Source organism: Artibeus jamaicensis, unplaced genomic scaffold (genome assembly GCF_021234435.1).
Source record: "Artibeus jamaicensis isolate MK-2021 breed Jamaican fruit bat unplaced genomic scaffold, CSHL_Jam_final contig_889, whole genome shotgun sequence".
In the NCBI taxonomy this organism is placed as follows: Eukaryota; Metazoa; Chordata; class Mammalia; order Chiroptera; family Phyllostomidae; genus Artibeus; species Artibeus jamaicensis.
Window position 1 is genome coordinate 6,363,693 of NW_026522005.1, and position 24,942 is coordinate 6,388,634.

At 38.9% G+C, this 24,942-nt stretch overlaps 1 protein-coding gene across 6 annotated transcripts; it reads left to right on the forward strand.

The window, feature by feature from the left end:
- Positions 1 to 203: 203 nt before the first annotated feature.
- Positions 204 to 22,408, forward strand: REST (RE1 silencing transcription factor). Of its 6 annotated transcripts, XM_037162257.2 has the most exons (5): positions 204 to 539; positions 2,880 to 3,783; positions 9,681 to 9,764; positions 16,521 to 18,298; positions 20,142 to 22,117. In XM_037162257.2, exons 2-5 carry the CDS (start codon positions 2,889 to 2,891, stop codon positions 20,166 to 20,168), a joined length of 2,784 nt encoding a protein of 927 aa, XP_037018152.2. In that variant the 5' UTR covers positions 204 to 539; positions 2,880 to 2,888; the 3' UTR covers positions 20,169 to 22,117. The 6 variants fall into 6 exon arrangements, with proteins under 6 accessions (XP_037018152.2, XP_037018147.2, XP_037018150.2 ...); XM_037162252.2 differs by having other exon boundaries at positions 16,521 to 22,408; XM_037162255.2 differs by lacking the exon at positions 204 to 539 and adding an exon at positions 794 to 941 and having other exon boundaries at positions 16,521 to 22,408.
- The last annotated feature ends 2,534 nt before the right edge of the window (positions 22,409 to 24,942 follow it).

A 24,942-nucleotide genomic window follows, 5' to 3' on the forward strand; every position in this document is an offset into this window, starting at 1 on the left:
TTTTGACCTAAGGTCTAGAGTGAGGGGCCCGGAGGATTAGGTGAGGTCGCCTCTAGGCGTGCCCCCAGCGCAACCCGGGCCCAGCGCAGCCCCGGCCCAGCGGAACTCAATTCGCCAAGGGGCGGGGCAGACCGGGCGGCCACGCGCGCGGGCGGTAGAGTGGGCGTGTCCCGCGGGCGCGCGCGGGCGCAGGAGGAGGCGTGTCCCGCGGGAGGCAGCGGCAGCGCGGGCCGGGTGCGCAGCGCTGTGCTGGAATGTGCGGCTCCCGCGAGCTCGCGGCGCAGCAACAGAGCAAGCGCCGCCGAGGCCCGGGGCCCCAGACCCCGGCGGCAGTGGCGGCGGCCGGGACAGCAGGGCGATAGCCGGCAGTCAGTACTCTCTGCAGCCCCACTCCCGGGCCTTCGCGGGCCTTGACTGCCCCAGTGCCTAACTTTTCCACTCTCTCTCTCCCCTCCCCCGAAACTCCAGCAACAAAGAAAAGTAGTCGGAGAAGAAGCGGCGACGCCGGTTCCCCAGTCCCTCCTCGCAGAGGAAGGCCGGTACGTGCGGCGCGAGGCTGAGGGCTCGGTCGCGGGGGTGGGGGAGGGCCGGCCGGGCGGTAGTGGTGGCCGCGGCGCCCGCGGGAGGGGGAGGGCGCGGAAGGACGCGGAGCGAGGCGCTGTCCAGGGCTGATTTGCAGATACTGTGGCTCCGGCGGCGGCGGCCACGCCGGGCGGGGGCGGGTGGCCGAGCGAGATCGGGTTACACTGGCGCGGCCCGGGGGATGGGCCGGGGGCGTCCGTGGGGAGCTGCGCGGCGCCCGGACCCCTTCTCCAGTCCAGGCCGGGCCTCCGTCTCCGCGCGGGCCCCGACGCGTCTTGCAGCGGGTTCCTGGGCCGAGGAGCGGAGCTGCTTGGGGCCCTAGTCCTGAAACTTCCTTCTCGCCCTCCTGCTGCTCCCAGGTCCCGCCGCAGCCCCTCGCCTGCTTGCGGCCCTCCCGTCCCCCTCCCTCTCCGGCCTCTCCCTTTCGCCGGAAGGCGCCGTTGAGTGCGGCCGGGCGGGTTGAGTCAGCCCTGGGGCCCGGGCGTTTCCGCCAATGGGGCTGGACAGCGATTTCTGCACTTGGGCTGTTTCGCCGCCGCGGCGGCCCTCCGCGCTTGGCCACCTTGCCGCCGGAGCTGGCGGAGCTGGGGCGCACGTCCCGCGTGGCGCCGTGGGGGAGTGAGTTCGCAAACTTCCGGGGGGCGGTGGGCGCTCGTGGGGGGCCCCCCGGCACTCAGGGCTCGACGCCTCCGGAGGGCGCCCGCGGAGCCTCCAGGCCCTCTGCGGAGGGCAAGCCCGGGGACAGTGAGGAGCCGGGACTCAGGCGACGCGGTAACTTTGCCCTCTTCCCAGTCGCGGGCCGGAGGGCCAGAGAGGAGGCTGGACTGGAGAAGACTTGGTCTGGCCCAGCTGCACCCCGAGTTGGCCCCTCTTGCCTTTTTTAGTGTTGGGGAGCACAGGAAAACTTCAGGAATAGTGTCTGGGCAACTCTCGTGAACTGGTTTGTAAATGTGTGCAGTGAGCGGGGCGAGCCGAGAGGAAGCGAGAGCGCCCGAGTTTGCAAAGAGCTGCTTTGTGTTTGGTATTTTGAGAAAATGGCCGAATGCCTATTTCAGCCAGGAATGCCGCCGCTGAGGCAGTCGCTGGTGGCAGGAGCACATAGGAATTCGTGCAACACATTGGGCTTTGGGACTTTACTTGGATGGTCCTCCTGACAAACGTTAAAATTTCTTTAGGGATGGTAGTTAGGGTTTTGGGGGAGTATTAGAAAAGTCGGTGTTTGGTTAAATAACCAAGTAGCTCGGGCTGTTAAACATTGGGACAGCTTTTGCCCTCGGTTTGTTCTCTGTGTGATGGCATTTGATTCCAACTTTTGTTGGTACGTATAACTCAACCGGTTTGTGTTTATCCATTTTGGTGAAACGGATTACTTCTTGTATTTTGGGTCTAACTTTTTTAGTACTTTATGTAATTTGCAAGAGAACATCCACTTTGAGAATAGTACCCAAAGGGTGGAAAGCAACCTGGTTAAGACGATTTTAAAAAGCCCATCATGTTTTCAAGAAGGTGATCTTGTAATGGCTTCCACTAGGCAAGTAGGCCAAGTCAACACGATGGAAAAAAGTTGCTGATTGTTGAGTTTTATGATTATTTTATTTTATTAGGTGTTTAAAACGGTTCTTTATTTTCATTTGGGAAGTTTTGAGTACACCAAACTTTTTCACAGGAAAAGAAGGCTCGTATTTTTTCCCCCTTTCAAACAGGACAAATCAGGGAAAAAAAGAAACTACCGTTAAGTGGTACTTTTTCACAGTAGTTTACTCCTCTGGTATTAGTTGAGGAAATGTGAATTTCTGTTCAGTTGACCACTTATTACAGCTTCCACTTACTAGACATGTTTGTCTGGCTTTGGATTTCTTGTCTTTCAGATTCAGACCAGTAAAGGTTGAAGGGGTAATTGAGAGGCTGACAATTTACTACTATTCATGTATTGAATTTTAAGATAATTTAAATTAACATTAAAAATGAAGGCTATTGATTTTTTTTTGCCAGAAAAATGAAAAAGTGTTTACCAGTAGTAGACCTAGTTGATGGATGAGTTATGTCAAACAGTTGATAAAATTTTTCTGAGGGGTAATAGAAATCTTTGGGATGATGCAATAAAGAGAATTTGAAATTACAAAAAGATCTTAAAGGCTTATTTATATTAGTTAATGAAGTTCATTGAGCTTCAAAATTGTATTGGAAAATGTATTTTGAAAAAGTTACAAAGAATTACAATGATGTTTTGGTTTTAGACCAGTAAGAGTTGTATTTAAACTGGTGCTTTTGTGTTTTTTGTTTCGTTTTGAATTTAGAATACAGTTATGGCCACCCAGGTAATGGGGCAGTCTTCTGGAGGAGGAGGGCTATTCAACAGCAGTGGCAACATCGGCATGGCCTTGCCTAACGATATGTATGACTTGCATGACCTCTCCAAAGCCGAATTGGCTGCTCCTCAGCTTATCATGTTGGCAAATGTGGCCTTAACTGGGGAAGTAAATGGCAGCTGCTGTGATTACCTAGTTGGTGAAGAAAGACAGATGGCAGAATTGATGCCTGTTGGGGATAACAACTTTTCAGATAGTGATGGAGAAGGACTTGAGGAGTCTCCGGAAGTAAAAGGCGAACCCAGTGGACTGGAAAACATGGAACTGGAAAGTTTGGAACTCAGTGTTGCAGAACCACAGCCTGTGTTTGAGGTACCAGCTGCCCCAGAAATTTATAGCTCAAATAAGGATCTTCCTCCTGAAACACCTGGAGCAGAGGACAAATGCAAAAACTTGAAGACCAAACCCTTTCGGTGTAAGCCATGCCAGTATGAAGCAGAATCTGAAGAACAGTTTGTGCACCACATCAGAGTTCATAGTGCCAAGAAGTTTTTTGTGGAAGAAAGTGCAGAGAAGCAAGCAAAAGCCAGGGAATCTGGCTCTTCCACTGCAGAAGAGGGAGACTTCTCCAAGGGCCCCATTCGCTGTGACCGCTGTGGCTACAATACCAATCGATATGATCACTATACTGCTCACTTGAAACACCACACCCGAGCTGGGGATAATGAGCGAGTCTATAAGTGCATCATTTGCACGTACACCACAGTAAGCGAATATCACTGGAGAAAACACTTGAGAAACCATTTTCCAAGGAAAGTATACACATGCGGAAAATGCAACTATTTTTCAGACAGAAAAAACAATTACGTTCAACATGTTCGAACTCATACAGGTAAGAGGCTCTTTGCAGTCTGTAAGTTCAGTTTACTTTTGGTAGTTAATTGAGTGGGTAGTTAAAAAATAATGCTAAAAAAGGGGAAGGGGGACCCTGAATTCAAACCCTGTTTCATTATATGCTGTCTTTGTGACCTTGAACTCTTTATTTATTTTATACATGCTTCAGTTTCTCAGTGGAGGTCACAGCATACTATAGGATTAAATGATTCAGTGCAGGAACACAAGTACTGAGTGTTATATGGAAGAATAGCTATTAGTAACCTTATCAATGTTATTTCAAAAATACATATTTTAAGCAACTTGGGACAGACCATTTAGCCAGATTAGACAACTCTTTTAGAAGATTGATTTCGCAGTGAATACGTGGTAAGATGCATACAGTAGTTTCCCAAAGGAATTGAGGGCTTAGACAAAAAGGAAAAAAGTCCACTCATTAATATTTGCATAACCCCATTTAACACAGCCTCACACTATTTAGAAAATTTAATGTAGGGTATTGAGTCCCAGATAGGACAACCTAACTTGTTTTGTCCCCCAAACATAGAAAGGTGAGAAGTTAGTTTTTAAAGGATTGGTGGGTTACCGTGCTTGGAACCCATTGTTCTCAGAAAGAAAACATACATGGAAAATGCAACAGTTTTTCAGACAAAAAATAATGTTCAGCATATTTGAACTCATACAGGTAAGAGGACCTTCCTAATTTATAAGTACACTCTATCAAAGAAAAAAGGAACAGTCTTAAAAGTATGAACAATTGCAAACATCTTAAAAGTAAAGAGAATGCTACACTGTTCCAACATGTACCCGTCACCTATGTCCAACAGTTATGAGTATTTGGTCACATTTTGCAATTCACTTTTTAAAATAGTAGGTTTATTGAGATATAATGCACTCTACTCTCACAGAGCTCATCCATTTAACATTACAATTCAGTGGTTTTAGTACATTCACAGTGCTGGAGAGCATTGTGCTAAGTGAAATAAGATCGAGAAAGACAAGAACCATATGATTTCACTTAGGTTTGGAATCTAATGACCAAAACAAACAAAATAGAAACAGACCCATAGGTAGAGCATAGACTGACAGCTCTCAGAGGGGAGGGGAGTTTTGGGCTTGGTTAAAAGGTGAAGGGCTTAGGCGAAAAACAAACAAAATAAAACAAAAAAACAGTTCATAGATGCAATCAACTGCATGGTGATTACTAGAGGCTGGGCGGGTTGGGGAAGGTAGAAGTTATAGGGGGATAAATGGTGATGCAAGGAGACTTGGAGTGGCGAACACATAGCACATTATACACTTGATGTATTATATAGAATTGTATACCTGAAACCTATATAATTTTATTAACCAATGTCACCCCCCAACAAACTCAATTAAAAAAATGACATAGTCACAGTGTTGTTGCAGCCATCACCACTATCGATTTTAGGTCTTTTTGTCTTAAAAAGAAACTCATATCAGTGGTTACTCCCCCTTTCTCAACACTTCTTAATTATTCACTTTTAAATTTACTTTCAAATTGTTGTAATTAGTGGTCTCAGTTTTTTCAAAGAAATGTTTGTAACTTATGATGGTTAATTTTAATTTACATCTTCTTGTTAAGAGTTGGTACTCAGGTCTAACTGCTAGTCTGAACAAAACGGAGGAATCTAGCGCTGTGCTCTTGCATCGCAAGCGAAAGGGGGATATACTGGATGCTGTTTGGTTCAGTTCCCTTTTGCAGGAGTTGTCACTTTGTAGGACCGAACCCCCGCTGGTAAAGTGAGGGACACAGTGGGGAGATAAATTGATACTGCTTAGTTAGCTTAAGCGGTAGACGTCACATTTGCAGGTGAAATTCCATTAAGTGAAAGATTTCTGCAGCAAGACATCTAAGCTCCAGCAGATGGCTTCTGTATGTAAAGTTTTAAATCTTGTCAAGTAAAAGGATTTGTAGTCCTTTTGCAGTTTGTTGTAACCTATGAATGATTGTCAACATGCCTTGAAACCATTTCATTTCAAAACTGAAGAAGTTCAAACATTACAAAAAATATAGTGTAGGAAGCAAACTATGTGGGCATCCTGCCCCATTAATTACTTAACAGTTTTTTGAGTTAAACAAATTGTTAAAGACTAAACTAACCTCACCTATGATGTCTTAAAACTGATCCCAAAGATCATGTGTACACTTCATTTTTAAGTACTTAATATTCATTTAACAGTTTTTTGAAAACCTTGGGGTTTAATTTAGAATTGGCTATGACATAGAACTTTCAGGTAGTTACTATGACGTGTAGTAAAGCGCATAACTTTTATGTGTACACCTTGATGAAGTTTTACAAATATATGTACACCTAACCACCCTGAAAGTCAACATAGAGAATGTTACCAGCACCTCAGTGCCTTTGTTACATTAAGTTTTTATCAGTTTTAGTTTGATACCTTTGGAACTGTTGGGTCACTGAACAGTTTAAAAATTTTCCTTAAAAGCTAAAAATGTTTTAATTTCCTTTTTGTTGAATTTATTGGGGTGACACCGGCTAACAAAATTTAAAATGTTTTCAACCATAAATCTAAATTTTTGATTTAACAGCATTTTTAGCCCTGACCGGCATGTCTCAGTTGGTTGAGCATCGGCCTCAATCACCTGAGCCATGCAAAGTGAAAGGTCACCGGTTCAATTCCCTGTCCGGGCTGCTCCCTGGTTGGGGGCTTGCGAGAGTGAACCAATCAATGTTTCTTCCCTCTCTTTTTCCCTTCTCCTCTCTGTAAAAAGAGATAAATAAAATCTTAAAAAGGAAAACATTTTTAAAAGAAAAAAAGACAACTGGAAAAATTTCAATTTTTGTGTGTATCTCCAATTTTTTATGTGAAAGGTTTAAAATAGGGACTTTTAATTTTTTCATTTATTAATTTTTTAATTATAGTGATTTATTTTAACTTAATTACAGTCTGGGTAACTAATTTTTAATGGCTGATTTTTATATAGATTATACCATTTATTAACATTTTCTTCACATTAATTTGAGGTTGGTATTTTCACCATAAGGTTATGATTTACATACTAACATTGGTTGTATATGCCTCATTTCACGTTTTATTGTTAAACCTATTCGGTCTTTATGCGTTTAAAAGGGATTTCTCTTTTACCCTATTTGTGATATTTATGATTTTTTAAAAAACAATTTGGTGATGTGTAAATTAAAGGATGATTTAATTATTTAAATTCTGAGAGTATCTAGTATTAATGCATGGTGCAAAAGAAATTGTATTTGTGGATAAATAAATTCATCTAGTGCTGAAGAGTAGAGAAAAGGAATGATAGCAGAATCACTTATTTCTCATTGAGTAGCCTAGTCAGTTAATGGGTTTCTTTTGAGTGACCAGTGGTAGGTACTTCCTTCTATTCTATGCTCAAATCTTCAGAATTATCCGTTGATGAAGTGGGTGTGCCCAACCGTAGCCTTTGTTTACTTAGAGGAGGTTCCCAAGGTCACATACGACAGATTTAAGGTTCCTAATTTCATTTGTTTTAAATAAGATTTTATTTATTTACTTTTAGAGAGAGGGGAAGGGAGGGAGAATGAGAGAGAGAAACATCAATGTGTGATTGCCTCTCACACGCCCCCACCCCCAGCTGGGGACCTGACTGGAAACCCAGGCATGTGCCCTGACAGGGAATCCAACCAGCGTCCTTTCAATTCGTAGGCCTGCGCTCAGTCCACTGAGCCACACCAGCCAGGGCTCCTAATTTCTTTTTATGGGTAATTATCATGGTGGGGGCTGAAGACTGTTTTCATTTAAGTCTGAAATCAAAAGATTTTTAATTTTGTGGTTTAGATATATTTAACCAGTTCATGAATTCTACTTTAAAAGATGACATTCTCGCCTGTTTGTGTGACTGAAAAGTCACTGTTTTGTAGATTATGCCTATAGTGTAGAATTGCACAGATAAAAGCAATCTACTTTGTTACAAAGAATTTGAAAGTAAATTATCCTTTATTGACTCTTCATGTTACTCTATAGCAGTATATTAATTTTTATTTCATTAACTTTTTAAAATAACAGCTTAATTGAGGTATGTAGCATACAATGCACTATGTATTGGCCCGTTCTGGACATTGCATATATATGGAATCATACAATATGTGTCCTGTGTAACTGCTTTTCTCTAGCACAATGTTTTCAAGGTTTGCTCATGTTGTATGTACAGTACTTACTTTCCTGTACTTGTCATGTAAGTCTTGTATGCATGCACAACATTTTGTTTATCCATTCATCAGTTAATGGGTGTTTAGGCTTTTTGTCTGCTGTCAATAATGCTGCTCTGTACATTTCTTGTACGAGTTTTTGTGTGGATGATTTTTTTTTTCTTTTAAATCTCCTTTGGATATATATATAGCTGGGAGTGGAATTGCTGGGCCTAACAATTAGGTTTAATCATTTGAGGAATTGCCAAAATATTTTCTAAAGTTGCTGCATTAGTTTACAATCCCAGCAGTGTATAAGGGTTCCAGTTGCTCCGTATCCTAACCCAAACTTGTTACTGTCTTTTCTTTTTTAGAATGTCCTATCTGTTGTTTTGATTATTGCCAACATAATCAGGTGTGAAGTCTTCATCTTATTTTGATTTTCATTTCCCTTATGGCTGCAGATACTGTGCATCTTTTCATGTGCTAATTGGCCATTTGTGGCTCTTCTGTAAAGAACTACTTTTAAAACCTTTAAAACTTTCTTAAAGTCCTTCCAGTTAAAAGTAGTCATTCTATGCTATGAATTATTTACAGCTAATCTATAGCTACCAGCCAGTTACAGCTGAGCAGTTACTGGAAACATTTCTCACTCATCACCACATCCTTTTTTCTTTTTTCATTCGTTCTTTTGTCTCATTTTATTAGACACATGTATTGCTGTATTTTACTATGTAGACAAAATAACTGATGTTTATTGAGGGCTTAATATATGCCAGGCACTATGTTAAGTACTCTGTATGTATTAACTTAATTTCTCACAATTCTAAGAAGTGAAGATACTGTTACTTTTCTAGACACAGAAACTTGCTCAAGGTCGTAAGTATTACCTTGTGACCAAAGACTAGATGAAACAAATTTTCAGGCTTAAAAAAACCCTATACTTTTGTGGTTGACAATCCACGCTCGAACAAAAACAGAACATGCATTTTTCTGCCTTAAATTCTTCTGTACAGTAGTAAATCACTGGCCTCTCATCTTCAATTGCTCTGTCTCTATGGTTTTATGAATAAAATTTGTTTTAACACTGACTTACTTCATAAGTTATATCTACCACTTGAAATTTTTAGAGTAAAGCAACAAAATTCCCACTAAAAGCATTTTACTTTGAGTGGAACAATTTCAGATGGCAGATTTATCATTTACAAGATCTTAAAAAAAAGTTACCTACGTTACAACTCAGAAAATTTGGGTAGATTTTTCTTTAAGGATAGTTCTGATTTAAAAAGTGCTTCTTGATGCCTCATCAGGATAATTTTTTAGTCCTTAATATTTCATGGAGCCCTGGCCAGGTAGCTATAGCTCAGGGGGTTAGAGGGCTGTGCTGATAGGCCAACGTTTCAGGTTCGATTCCCCCTTTAGGGCACACAGAAGAATCAGCCAGTGCATGCATAACAAAATGGAACAGCAAATTGATGTCTCTTTCTCTTTCACTTTCTCTCTAAAGTGTATTTTTCAAGAAAGCCAGTGATATTGTCAGCAAAATTGAAATGATGGTTATTTAAATTCTTAGTGAGATAATTAACATTTCTAAAATTACATAAATTATTTAGTGGGCATAGGGAAAACATTTATATTAAAAATACTCAGTATTGATTATATATACTATTAGTAAGGATTGTATTTTTACCATGTTTAAACATTAATCCTTGTATTTTTGCAGGAGAACGCCCGTATAAATGTGAACTCTGCCCTTACTCGAGTTCACAGAAGACCCATCTAACTAGACATATGCGCACTCACTCAGGTTGGTACGAAACGGGAGTTCTCTGTCATCTGTAGTAAATTACCATTGTGAAGATGTTCTTCTAGCCTTGGACCTGGGACGTTATTTATGGTTATCTTTTTAATACAATTTAGAAATTAGAGTTAAAAATAAATGTTCTATTAATATGGAGCTGTATTGAAATGGAGATAGTTAATGAGTCCATAGGTGGAACTCCTGTAAATGTAAATGTGTGTGTACTTTTCTGGAAGGCAGGTCCTTAATTTTTATTAACTCTTCCACAAGTTTCATGACCCTAACAAAAGTCGTACTACTTTCATAGACCAAGGCTGGTTAATCCTTTTGGAGCAACTACCTTCTCACACTCCTTCCTCAACACAGTATGACACCAAGTTTCATGGTGTGTGGTCGAGAGGCTCCAGGGATCCGATCCCTTCTTAGCTTCTCAGGTCTTGAAATTTGGATTTGTTCTCTTTTGCAAGTTGATAGGGCTTTTTTGAGGAATGATTTATTTACAAAGGTAAACTTTAAAGGATGATATAAAATCTGAGATATTAATTTACTAGGCTATAATAGATACAGTGCAGGACTATAACAGGTGGGAGGTTTATCTACTCCAGTGAAAGAATCAGGATCACTAACCAGAATTGGTCTCTGTTATCAAGGTGGCCAAGTTAAGGAGTAAATACTTAGCAGAAGTGGTATTGACTGGGTCATTTTTTCATTTTGGCCATGATTGATCCTTGGTGGACTGCCATGTCTGATCAGAGCACTCCTTCCAGATTTATAATATGTATGTGCCCCACATGGACAAACTGCTAAATAAAGCCTTCCTGTTTACAAAAGTCTGTATAGACCCATCTCCATAAGTTAACACGGAACTTACGTCTGTGTGTCCAGTTGGGTAGCCACTAGCTCCGTGTGCTTACTGAGCTTTGTGAAATGTGGTTGGTTGGAATTGAGATGTATAAAAGAACTGAAATTCGAACAGTAATTCGAACAATAGAAAGAGCTCTGGCCGCGCAGCTCATTTGGATAAAGTGCTCTCCCAGTTCACCAAGGTTGCAAGTTTGATCCCTGGTCAGGGCACATGTAAGAATCAACTAATGAATACACGAATAAGTGTAACAACAAATCTCTCTCCCTTCTCTTCCCCTTGCCCTCTCCCCTTCTCCTATCTTTGACTCTCTAAACAAAAACAATATAAAGAAAATGTAAATAACCTATTTTTTAAATATTGATTTTTTTGAGTCTTGACATAATGTTGGATATATTGGATTACATAAGTAGTAAATTTAATTTTATGTGATTCTTTTTTTACCTTTGTAATGTGACTACTAGAAAATTCAAAATTAAATACTTGCATTTTACTGCTATTGAATATAGCTGTCTTAAATCAGTGATGAGTAAGACATGATTATAGTACAGATTCCGATTTGAGTAGTAATGAAGGGATTGCATAGTGTGCTTGCGAGCCTTTCTTGATACATGCTTGTCATGTTAATGTACATTGAATGTACCTTCTAAGTCTCCGAAGTTACTGAGTTGGGTCACTTAACCAGGACCTAGTTATTTTTCCTGCACTTCCTGGTTTCGTTTTCTGAGGGAACTTGGATGCTTTCTAAGGCTTCATTGAAGGGAGGCATATGCCTTGCTGGCAGCTATGCTCTTGCTCTTCAGTCAAACATTTAAGAATCTTATATGAGTTAACTCATTTTAGTCTTCCTAACTATCCTACGACATGTACGTTCTACTCCTATTTTACAAATGGGGGAACTAAGGCATTGAAGAAATGTGGTCATTTTTCTTGTAGAATACCACCCTTCTGGGCTTGTCTTAACTTGCTTTCTCTTGGTGTCGTTTAGCTTCTCCTCTGTCCATGTGCCTTGTATTACTTGCACACTGGAAATTAAATGCTTGATAACTAACTTCATTGTATTTCATTTAAAGTCATATCTATTGACCCTTACTAATGTTGTCTAGGTCACTGGATTAGAATGACATTACTCATATCTTTTTCATTGAATTTATAATACTTTTGTTATGGGATCAGCATGTATCTGTGGTGTTTTATACTGGTCAGTAATCTTTCCCTGAACAGTTTTGAGTGTGCTGTTGTCTTGGATTTTCTTTGCTATATTTTAAAGGTGGTTTTTAGTAGTTTGTTAATGATATAGAAGTCTGTTAATAGCCGTCCTGGGTAGCTCAGTTTGTTAGAGCGTTGTTGCCGTACACTTACGTTGTGGGTGTCATCTCAGGTCAGGGCACATACAAGAAGCAATCAGCGTATTCATCAATAAGCGGAATAACAAATCAATCAGTCTCTGTCTCTGCCCTCCTCTCTCAAATCGATTGAAAAATGTCTGTTAATAATGAATAGAGGCTACTGTTTATGTTGTATGCATGCTGGGTGCTGAAAATTGGGATTTGCTATCTCCAAATTTAGTACTCTTCAAATAACTTAATCCCAATTTGTAGATTAGGACACAGGTTTAGAGAATACAAATGTTCCATGAAAGGTTGTCATTCCTCCAAATTAGAAGAGCTAGGAAGAGCTAGGATTTGGCCTCAGACTCCCTTACCCTGCCATTTTTAGTTCTCAGCAGCCTTGAAAGAACATTATATGGCTCAGAGAATGGCTAAAGAAGCTACTGCGTAATGAAATTGGAACCAGGTGTACTGAGAGAGTAGAGCCATTGTCTTGTATTGGAGGCCTACTGTTTGAGTTGCAAACAGGAAAAAACATGGTCAGTTTATTTTGTGTATGAGTATGCTGAATTATTTTCAGCAGATACTGTATTTTAATACTTTTAATAGATGTTTCTGATAACACTTGGAGTAAAGTAAAGCTAAACTTGGTCAAATTGAGAAGCGAGCGTTTCTGGTGGGGTTGCGTGGAGTGACTTCATGGGCGCCTTCTCTGCGGAGTGCGGTCTGATCTTTACAGGTCATCTTGGGCATTTTCGTTCCTTGTTCATGTGAGTATATTATACGTAAGGGATGTATGTGCTCACCGTCTTATTTCTGGAAGAGACCAGTCTTTGTTGAGTTGGTACATTTTGGCTAAACTGACAAAGAGATTGGTTTTTGAGGCAAAAACACATTGGATATTTACTTGGAGCACTTCCATCCATAGGGTAGAATGTCGAGCCAAATAGGGAAGGGACTAGAATGTTGATTTAGTCCCTTGGAAAAAGAAAATTGAATATTGATGAAAACACACACACTAACCTACTCTGGTGTTTTTCTCTTTTATTGGTGTTACTTCCTGATGTTTGTTAGAGTATCCTGACCTGGGTAGTCCTGGAGACACTGACATTATTCTCCACTCTCCCTTTCACATTCTCAGTGGAGATGCTTCCATTTCATCCTGGATGAAATATTTCTTATTGGGTGAAATACATTGTTTGTATTTATTTAGTTCCCCATCCTGCTAGTGTAAGAGTTCATTTCTGCCCTGACATGGGTGGCTCGGTTGGTTGGATGGTGTTTGCAAAGCGAAAGGTCATCAGTTGGATTCGTAGTCAGGGTACATGCCTAGGTTGCGAGTTCAGTCCCTGGTTGGGTGTGTATAAGGGACAACTGATTAATGTTTCTCTCTCACATCGATGTTTCTCTCCCTTTCTCCCTCCCTTTCCCTCTCTCTTAAAAAAAGTTCATTTTTAATATATTTTAATTATGAGCATAATGGATGTTAAAGGGAATTTTAAAACTTCGTAATTACCACCTCCATTTAGTACTCTTTTTAAGATAGAAAATTATTTTATTTTAGCAATCAGTTTATTTTCCTTTCACTAAATACTTATTATTATTGTTGTTATTACTACTACTATTATTGGGGCATTTTAATAGTTGGGCTTACTTGAAAGATGTTATAGTTCGAGACTTTCTTCATGAATTCTGAAATAGTATTAAGTGGTATTTTTTAAAAAGATTTTATTTATTTTTAGAGAGAGGGGAAAGGAAGGAGAAAGGGAGAAACATCAATGTGTGGGTACCTCTCATGCACCCCCTACTGGGGACCTGTCCCGCAACTTGGGCATCTGCTCTGACTGGGAATTGAACCTGAGAGACCTTTGGTTTTCAGCCTGTGCTTAATCCACTGAGCTATTCCAGCCAGGGCTAAACAATATTTTATTAAGGTTTAATTTACAGACATGAAAACGCAGACATCTTAGGTATATAGTCAGTGACCTTACATCTGTTTTCACCTATTTGACTATTGCCCAGATTAATTAAAGATGTGGAACATTTTTACCACCTTTGGAAAAGTTGCCTCATTACCCTTTCCAGTCAGTACTCTCATAGTCTCGCCCAACCAGGTCTCTGACTTTTCCTATCAGAAAGAACATCCTCAGATAAAATGTTTTGATAATTCATCCTGTTTTGTGATCAGAACTTTGTTTTTATTGCTGAGTAGTAGTCAGTTGTATGCCCTTATATTCTTTTACTTAGAAATTTTCCTTGCTGTTCTTTTTAGATTTTTCTTGATAGGAATGTATAAAGCTTGTAAAAAAAAAATCCCCTTTTGAATTTGCCATACACCTATAAATTAATTTGGGAAGAATAAAATGGATATGTGATGAATTTGTAAAGATGAAAAATATAGGTAAATAATAGGGTGAGGCAAAAGTAAGTTTATAGTTATGAGTCCACAAAACATTTTATTCTTGTATTATTGTATTTTTTTTACATGAACTGTAAACCTACTTTTGTCTCATCTTGTATTACTGGAATTGAAAAAGAGTTAAAACCATTGGTACAGGACAAAAGGATTTATATTCAGCTAGGTACTAATAAGCTATACAATTGGATGAATAGATATTCTAATACAAGCAGGATTTTTGTGACGCTAGAAGGAACATGGGGGCAGCAGATGAATGGAGCAGGTAAATTATATTGCTATCAAATTTTGAACAGATTGCTACATCTTTATGTAACTTGATTGATGCTTGCTATGTAAATCTGTAAATATGGTGCCCTTATTCACTAGGGTTTTTTAAATGGTGCTGCTTGCATTGTAATTCTTTTATTAGCACAGATATTTTCATGAGGAGGCAGACTGCATTAATCAGATGTTTACTCTGAGGTTGGGTTTATGTGGAAAGGCAGGATAAACTAAACACATGACTCTTACCCCACTTTTTTAAACCCATACTAAAAAGTAACCAGGTTGTTCCAAAAGTGATGAAAAGTAATGCTTAATTTCCTGTCTACCGACCTATGCTAAGTGCTTTATATGGCTTAAATTATTTATAGCTCATGGCACTCAAAATATTTTACATATTGAACTATATACCTAAAACCTTTAGTTCGATTAACCAATGTTACCCTGATAAATTTGATAAAAACATTTTTAAAAAGAATATTTTACAGATAAGGAAATTGAGTCTTAGAGAGTTTTCAGTACCTTGCTTGAGATCTCACAGTAAATTGCAGGGTGCCTGACTGATCACCCAGACAGATGCTCTTACTCCAAAAAAGTTCCTGACTAGGATGCCACCTATCTTTGCCTGTTCTATGTATATGTTAAGTGCTTATTTCCACTGAGGCGATTCACTGGACAGAGGACAGGATAGAGCCAAGTATTATGGTGTAATACAGTGTGCTATAGAAACCTGTATTTACCAATTCATTAGTGAATGAACATGGAAAAGAGTTGTCCACTTACTACATATCCAATCTGACATACCTGGATAAGTATTAGTTTTTGTGATTGAGTCTTTTATTATCAGACATTTTCTAATCATGTAGAGCTTACCATCTACATGGTTTTATTTAATGTCTGAGTAGCTATGCTTTATGAAAAAATTAAGATTTGCTATGAATTTGAGATTGTTTGAGATGAATTTTCATAAATGTCAATTTCCGTTTTTCTGCTATGCATTCCATTGGACCAGTGTGGTATGGATACCATTTGGTAATATTTACTAGAGTGTGATCTAGATGGGTATGTATTCAGGTAGAATGTGTTACTCTTGTACCTTTAATTTGGGGGTGGGAGTTCTGGTTCTGTATGTACCTGTGATTATGACTTTGTTTGCCTATTTTATATACCATATCTATTTGTATGCTCCTTCTCATTTACCTAGGTTCTTGGCCCATTTTTTAAAGAAGAAGATGGGTAAAAATCAAGAAAAGATTTCTGATCAGACTATATTTTTGCTTTAAAATAGCAACTTTGGCATTGGAAAAATTTGCCCAATAAAGGTCGACTCAGCTCTTGCCTAGAGGGATAAAAGGGTTAAATTTAAAGAAAAGGCCTTGGCTCCCTGATGTTAAAGCAGCATTTTAAAACTTCTGTACTGAAGGTCTGGGAGTGTAGCTTAGAGCACAAAATATTTGTTTGGGGTCTCAAGTTTTATCTTAAATATGTATGAATTTTATGTTTTACTCCATTGCACATTTGTTTAACTAAACGTAAAACACCTGAAGTTATTTTTTTGAGAGCCCTTGCCCCCAAATTAGTATCTAGAGCTCAGTTTTGCTAGTAAATGTATACTAACAAATCTTTGCTCTTTAATAGTCCTTGAGAGCCTAGCTTGATGAACTTTTTAGATAGTGATGACTGTGAGATACTATTTTTGTTTGGTTTGAGAATCAATGTCAGGGGATAGGAAAATATATACAAATAAATATGGTAAATGGTAATGCATGAAACACTTTTCAAAAATAATTTTTTGTGGGTTTTTTGTTTACATAGTTCAGTTCCTTAGTATTTCAGTAAAATCTTGAATTTATGTTTTAATATGTCTTTAATGTCTTGTTTACTTCCAGGTGAGAAGCCATTTAAATGTGACCAGTGCAGTTATGTGGCCTCCAATCAACATGAAGTGACTCGCCATGCAAGACAGGTTCACAACGGGCCGAAACCTCTGAACTGCCCACACTGTGACTACAAAACAGCAGATAGGAGTAACTTCAAAAAACATGTAGAGCTCCATGTTAACCCACGGCAGTTCAATTGTCCTGTATGTGACTATGCAGCTTCCAAGAAGTGTAATCTGCAGTATCATTTCAAATCTAAGCATCCTACTTGTCCTAATAAAACAATGGATGTCTCAAAAGTGAAACTAAAGAAAACCAAAAAGCGGGAGGCTGACCTGCCTGATAACAATACCAAGGAAAAAACAGAGACAGAGCAGACAAAAACAAAGGTGGACGTGGCTGGAAAGAAAAATGAGAAGTCTGTAAAAGCAGAGAAAAAAGACAATGTTTCAAAGGAGAAAAAGCCTTGTAGCAATGCTTCGATCCAAGTGACTACCAGAACTCGTAAATCAGCAATGGAAGCTAAAGACGTGGATGTGCGTGCAGGAAACAGTTCAGAAAAAACCTGTAAAACCAAGAAAAGTAAAAGGAAGGTGGAAGCTGAAGCCCGTTCCTTACAAGATTCCGTTAATGATGAGGAACCCGTGACAAAAAAGAAAAAGAAGACAGAAAGCAAATCCAAAAATAGTCAGGAAGCGCCAAAGGCTGAGAACAAAGTAGAGGAGAATAAGAAGCAAAATACTTCTGGGAAAAAAAATACAAAGAAGAAAACTTTGAAAAATAATAAATCAAGTAAAAAAGGCAGCAAGCCGGCTCAGAAGGAGACTGTTCAGAGGGGGCGAGCGCAGACAGAGCCGCAGCCCCCTGTGGAGCCTCCCGTGGAACCTGCTCAGACAGAGCCGCCTCCCCCCGAGGAGCCTTCTCCGATGGAAGTTGTTCAGAAGGGGCCTGTCCACGTGGAGGAGCCTCCCCCCGTGGCACCTCCTCCCGTGCTGGAGCCCGCTCCTGTGGTAGAGCCCTCTCCTGTGGTGGAGCCCGCTCCCGTGGTGGAGTCTCCAGTTTCCAAAAGGTCTCCTCAAAAAGATAATAAAAAGGAAAAGTTGAACATGCAGAATGAAATGGCTAGGAAGGAGCAAGTCCTAATTGAAGTTGGCTTAGTGCCTGTTAAAGATAACCAGCTTCGCAAGGAAAACGCAGGGGCACAGGATTTCCCACCACCATCACCACCATTGCCAAAGGAAAACTTAGAAGAAGAGGAGTCAGCAGACCAAAAATCACTCACCGAATGCGAAGAAAATAAAGAAGCTCCCCTTCAAAAAGTAGAAGCAGAAGAGGCAGATAAGAGTCTAGCTGGTCTTGCTGCTGTTATCAAGGAACCTGCAGAAATTTCGTCCTCTGAACAGAACTCGAATGCGCCAGAGGGCGAAACATCAGATGGTAAACATCAGGCTGACACTGGGCTTTGTGAAATGGACGCTAGTGAGAACAAAACAGAGAATCCCCCTGGAAAAGACTCAGTAGTTGAAGAACCAGTTTCACCTCTGCTTCTTCCCCTATCAACAGAGAAAGGTGAAGCAGTGTTCAAAACTGGTGTGGCATCACCTCCTGTCACCATTGCAGTAAACGAGTCTCAGGAAATGGATGAAGATGAAGGCATCCACAGTCATGATGGAAGTGACCTAAGCGACAACATGTCAGAGGGTAGTGATGATTCTGGATTAAATGGGGCCCGGCCAGTTCCACAAGAAACTAGTAGGAAGAATGCAAAGGAAGCCTTGCCAGTCAAGGTGCCTGAAGGAGATTTTGTTTGTATCTTCTGTGATCGTTCTTTTAGAAAGGAAAAAGATTATAGCAAACACCTCAATCGCCATTTGGTTAATGTATACTTCCTTGAAAAAGCAGCTAAAGGGCAGGAGTAATTAAACTTTGGAAAAGGCTTCAGTTCTTAGTTCATAAGGTCTACATTTTATATTCATTTATACTGGTAGACCACCTTTTATTTTTAGAATTGCTTTAATTAGTGTCTGATGTTGATTTTTAAGTGGCACTCTTTTTCTTAGGACTCTGTATACCTAGTGTGTAAATTTTAGCAAATCCAAGGGAGTTAGTGTACTAAACCTGCAGACACCTAAATCTTTTAGTTTGTGCATTTAATTGAAACTAGAAGGCCAAGGTGGTATCACAGCATTCTGTTGCTTTGTCTAGCTGTGACTTGTCAGTTTCCTCCCCATGTCTGTCTTCCTGTTACAGTTTAGTTTATTCTTAATTTTTTGTTTAGCTCTATTAAAATTGGCATACTTAAATAGCAAATTACTTGAAGAATTTGCCTGCTTTATATAAAGTTAGCACTTTAAAATTTTTTAGACGTGAGAAGAGACATTTAAATTGAAAAAAATCTCCCAACAGTGGACATTGTTTCAGTCCAGGTATTTACTCCCAAGTTTTGATCAATATTTCTTATTTGTATATATTAATCATCATAAGAACATTGATTTTTTTATCTTTTTTTTATTTTGGTGCTTTAATGGCTATATTGCACATTGTGTTTTTTTTTAACCTATGCAGTTAAATTTTCCTAGATATAGCATTTGTGTTGAACAGTAACACTTTATACATATATATGCATGTTTATTTTGTCCTCTTTGGAGGGATGCTTTTAGTCTTGTTTGCAAAAGGGCAGTTTTTCTTTTGCTGCAATTGTCGTTTTTGCAGAATATTAGTGTGTGCAAGTTTGTGAGCAAATGAAACATGCAGGTTCAAGTCATTGATTTTGATTTTCACATCTTATATCTATGCCAGATCTGTATTTCATGTAAGTTATTTATTTTAAGTGGATGTAGTAAATTCACAGCTCTCGATTTGAACTTTGCAATAAATGAACCACTAGGCTCTATATTGAATGGCATTTTCTCTCAAATACCAACTGTAAGTAAAGTTTATTGGCCTGTTTTAGTACTAGTACAGCTACTTCTTAAATGTACAGTATTAAGTCATCTTTGAGGAAAACTTTTTTTCGTAGATGGTTGGTATCCATATGACTACTCAACTGTTTGACATTGGGAAATTGCAAACCTGGAATTAAGAGACATATACCACCTGCAAATTGTATAGAATGTCAGCTGTGAGATTCCAAAGCCATAGCAATTATACGGAAAACCTAGAATGATAAAGGCAGTATGAGTGCTGATTAGCCGGCTGCCACTTCCTACGAATATAATGAAAAAGGCTGGTGAACCTTAATTACAGTTCAGATTTAAAAAATCACACTTTCTCAGGGATCTCCACAAAGTAGTGGGTTTCCTGGCTGTTCCTGTGACAGCCTCTTTATACAGGTGAGGCCTCAAATGAATTGCAGCTATCCTGGTGTTCCTGTGGGAATACTTTGTATGGGGGAAGGCGTGTGTATTCCCAAACTGTTTTGGTAGATTCTTTGGCCAGGTGCTGAAGAATATGGAAATCCAGCATAGGATTATTCTTGCTGATAGTAGTTATTCATTGCAGTAAAAATAAAGTACGATCTCAAGTAGGGAATCTTGAACAATTCTGATTTTCCATTTTCTGTTTTGAAATAACCACTTTATATTTCATTTATTATTACTATTTTAATCCGGTGATCTCTTTGGGGCGCAGGTGTCAGAGTTTGGCAGTGCAACATGAAGAAGATTAGGAAAAGCATTGATGAAGTGTGGGTGGAAAACTTGCTAAAAATCTGAGAGTGAAGTTTGAGTTGAAAGACGTTTGAATTGAACTTTGAATTGACTGGGAGGCCAAAGATTGAAAGATGATTCTCTCAAGACGTGAGGAGTAAGTTGTGTGTTCACGGTGTGTGTTTTGTGTGCATGAATGGGAATTTGTAAATGATGTTGAATTCTAGGTGAATTCTCAGCTCCGACAATCATTGTCAACAGAAGATCAAGCTGCAAATATTTATGTTTTAAAACTTAAATTATAAAGCTAGTTAAATCTTTCTAACAGCTAGTTTTGATGTTCATGGGTACATTTTATATAAGTTGTCTTTTACTTTATATGTGAAAAGATTCCTGTTAAGTACAGATTAGAGACTGGGAATCAGTTTGGGGGAGAGGTTTTTGTGGATTCTTTAATACTACAAAAGAGAAAAAAATTGACCTCTGTGGAATTGGATTGATTTTCTTATTTCATTTTAAAGACCAGAACACCAAAAACAAAAATATAAAGGAAATTAAAACCCTTTATTGTTTAATTGATCTGAAAAAATTGTTACTAGAAATTGAGTAGGACTTGAGGCCTTTCTTCCAGAAAACAAGGACTTGATTGTCAGGCCTATATTAGGTTCTGAACCTTAATGCCATGTATTTGTACTTACTAAAAATTGTTTCAGTGAAAAGTATATTAGTAATACGAACTTCTAGTCTAGTCAGGAGTTCTTCCATTTGCAAAATGTGATATTTGCATGGAACTGTTTTGAGTCTTTTTTTTTTTCCAGTTTCCCCTCCACTGGATAGAATTGAAACTAGAATTTTCTCTTTTGATAAAGGAATAAAAAGTGAAACATGTTATATGTAAATTGATGTTTAGTAACTAGAGATAAACTTGAAATCCTAGAAGACATTATAAGCCTAATCATAGGTAGTCTTATGAAAATGTATCTCTTAACTATCTTTTTGCATCTGTAATGTTTTCAAGATATTTTAAATTATATATTTTTCCTCTTTTCAGAGCTGCTTTGGGGCTTTTTTAAAAAATGGAAGTGTAATTTACAAGGGGTAACAATTTTTGACAAGGCTTCTTATAACTATGGCTGGATGTTTTTTCTAGTCTTCCAGTAAGGGCCATTTTATTTTTTAGAGTCACTTCTAAAGTCTTGTGGTCTTTAACTTTGGGGACTGTTTTGCATTTGAGTGCTAATACATATTTAAACCCAAGTAGACCTCATCAAATGTCACCCTATGAATGTTGACGATGGAAGGACTACCTTGCCTGTAGTATCAATATCAGTTCTGGACTGAAAAGCTGGGGAAGAAACATAATTTGCTTTTTTGCATAAATCAGAAAAATAGCTAGTATATGGAGTTTCCTTGTTGACCTCAGCAGGTAAACTGAGCTGATAGTATTATTCAGATTCAGGAAGTTATCTGAATCTTGGTTTGTGTAGATTTGCAATCTACATGCAATATTAACTAAATCAAATAGCTTTTACAGTTTCACCTGTGTACATAGGCTCTCACCACCCTTTTCAGCATCCATTAGTTATTGAACTTTGTAAACTGGCATGGAAACATTGCAACACTATTTTGTTGCACCAATTTTATAAACTTTTACAGTGCAATACGTGTTACTTTTCAGAGACAAACCAAAGGTTAATTTCTCAAGGTTCTTGCTGCCTGCTTTAGCAGCATTTGATGGATGATCTTTTATATACATTTGTAATAGATGAAAAATAAACCAGATTGCAAATCCTTTTTTTTTAAATGCTTAAACCATGTACCAAGTTATTGGTCCAAAATCATGTAAAATAAGTTAAATTGCATTCTATTAACCAATATGAGCGTATTTCTGTAAGCATAGTTATGTTGAAATAAAGTTTTAAAAAGCATATTGTGCCTTTGTTTATTACCGGTATATCAAGTACCAAGGAAGCTAAATTTATTTTGCTGGAATTGCAAGTATATCAATAATTTTGTAAATTATTTTCTCCAGGTAACTCACAGTAGATAAAAAAGTCATGGCAACCTATTGCTTAGGGAAACAAACCATTGTATAGTAGTCCAAAGCATATCTTACTGTTACCTGTTTTCTGGGAGATGGAGGGGAGGGAGAAACAATGAAAGATGAATTCACAGAAGACTTTTTATGTGGTCATTCCTTCCCAGCTGCAGGTCCCCTTACCAGTTTTAATGTACAAGTCCCTTGGCAGGTGTGGTGGTGGTAAATTTTGACTCATAAACAGAAGAAGGTGATTGAAGGGAGGGTAAGTTGAGTTTCAGAGTGTTAAAGGATTTTTACTGTATTTAATGGAACTCTGAGAAGAAATTGAAACTCAAGGGAAAGCGATAAACCTTTTTGTTAGTGAGGTTTTGCTTCTTTTGTTAACGGAAATATACAGTTGAGCTTACGTTTTTATGAAGTTGAGAAAAAGGAATTGGGGGAAGCCTCTCTGGCTATGCAAGCATCAAAGCAGCTGGGTTTGCATTCTGTCCTGCTGCAGTGAAGAGACCTGGAATGTCGTGAATCTGAAAGAATGGATAGTTCATATTTGAATTGAGAGTGATTCTCTTTCCCCTCCTTTAAGACTCCTCATAAGCAACAAAGCAAAATGAATTTCCAAGCATGTATTTTATTGGCATGGTAGAACCAGTGACAGTGATCTTGGAAGTGTCTGCCTGATCAAGGATATATGGGGAATTTACCGGGAATGTATACATGCTTTTTTTTTTTTTTTGGTAAGATTTTATTTATTGAGAGAAAGGAGAAAGAGAAACATCAATGTGTGGTTGCCTCTTGCATGCCCCCTACTGGGGACCTGGCCCGCAACTCAGGCATGTTCTGTGACTGGAAATCGAACCAGTGACCTTTTGCTTTGGTCCACTGAGTCCACTGAGCTACACCAGCCAGGGCTGAATACATACATGCTATTGATGTCTGATTTGGTTTGTTATCTTTAATGAATCAGAATGATTGTAGTGTCCTTCTCTTGTCCCTTGCTGTTTTCCCAGAGGTTTACCCCCGTTAGGATTTTTACCTGTGTCATACATTTATTATTAACCTTTTCCTCCCTAACGTCTCAGTCAGGGCTTGGCCCTGGTATAGTAGTAGTATGAGCTACTCGGAGGGATACTTTATAGCTCTTCAGTTCCATGAAGGCAGTGTAGTGAAGGTGCTAAGAACAATGCTCATGTTTGCTGATGAGGGAACTTTTCAATGTTAAGAAATAGCCTTTTCAAAGGATTTTGATGCTCGCTGTATTATGTGCTCTTCAGGGCCTAGTTAGAGGGGTTCACAATAGAGCTATCTTACTATAGTTGGACAAATCATTTTAAATTTTAATAAACCTGTTTCTTTATCTATAAAATGGGGACATCTATCTGTAGAGTGGCTATGAATGTTAAATGCTTACTAAACATTTAACCTAGTGGTTGGCCTACAATTTTAAGATCTCTTACTAGATAACCAAATTAAGTGTCCTAAAATACATAAAGTGCTTTAACTATCAGTGTGATGAAGTTGTATAATTCACCTGGTTGTCCTGCATGCAAAATAAGCTTTTTTTTTTTTTTAAGTAAAAAAATTTAAAAAAAATTTATTGGCTTCAGAGAGAGAGAAACAGAGTTTGTTGCTTCACTCATTTATGCCTTTATTGGTTGCTTCTTTATGCCTTTATTGGTTGCACCCTGACTGGGGGTCAGACCTGCAATCTTGGTGTATTGGGATGACAGTTTAACCAACTGAGTTTCCTGGCCAGGGCTCAAAAATAGTGAAAAATAGTGAGCTTTTAAAGTGTAGCCCATATACTACTTAGGAGTCTGCATTATAATCTTGAGACTGAGGATGCTTTTATGTTCACTATTTAATTCAAGCACCTAAAACATTATGTGGTCCTCAGTAGGGCGAACAGTCAGTCCTTCATTGTGTAATCCAAGAACTGTGTGTGAGATTTGTTTCTTGTTTTTGGTAATCAGTAGACAGTTTTACTGAATTTAAAAGGTTTTTGTAATGGGGAAATCGTTTGGTTCACAGACAGATTTTAGGGTATTTTTCTGGATGCCTAAACATTTATAGTCAAGGAGAGTCAACCCAAGTAGTAGGAAACAGCAAATCTTAAGAAAGGCACTTAAACATTATTTTAAAGAGGTTTCAAACTTCTAGAGAAGAAGCAGGAGTGCTACCCTAAAGATCTTGTTGTACCCCTTGGGTTCACCACTCATTTGCTTTCTTATATGTATTGAGTATTACTTGCTGAACCATTGGAAGTTAAATTGCAAGAATACCCCTTCACCTTCAGATATTTTCGTTTGGATCTCCTTAAGGATAAGGCTATTCTCTTGTACAACCGTACTATAATTAATCAAATTGAGGACTTTCAAGGTTGGGATAGCATGTAATAGGCAGTCTGTTCGAATTGAGCCACACGTCTAAATGCTGGACCTGTCTCCCTGTTCCTGGTCACTGACAGCAATCAGCTGTCACCATCTCTTCAGTTCAATTTGGAAAAATTCCTTTTTGTCTTTAAGAAGAGTACATGCCAGCTTTTTATTAATTTGGATTATTCTGATTGTTTCCTCATGCTTTTTGTTATGCATTTTGTCAGAAACACTAAACTTCTGCATCAGTTACATGGGAAGACACATGATGTCATTTTGTCCCATTACTGCTTGTATCTTATTATTTGGCTAAGGTGTCCACCAGATTTCTCCACTGTAAAGTTGTTTTTCCCCTTTATAGTTAATATTCT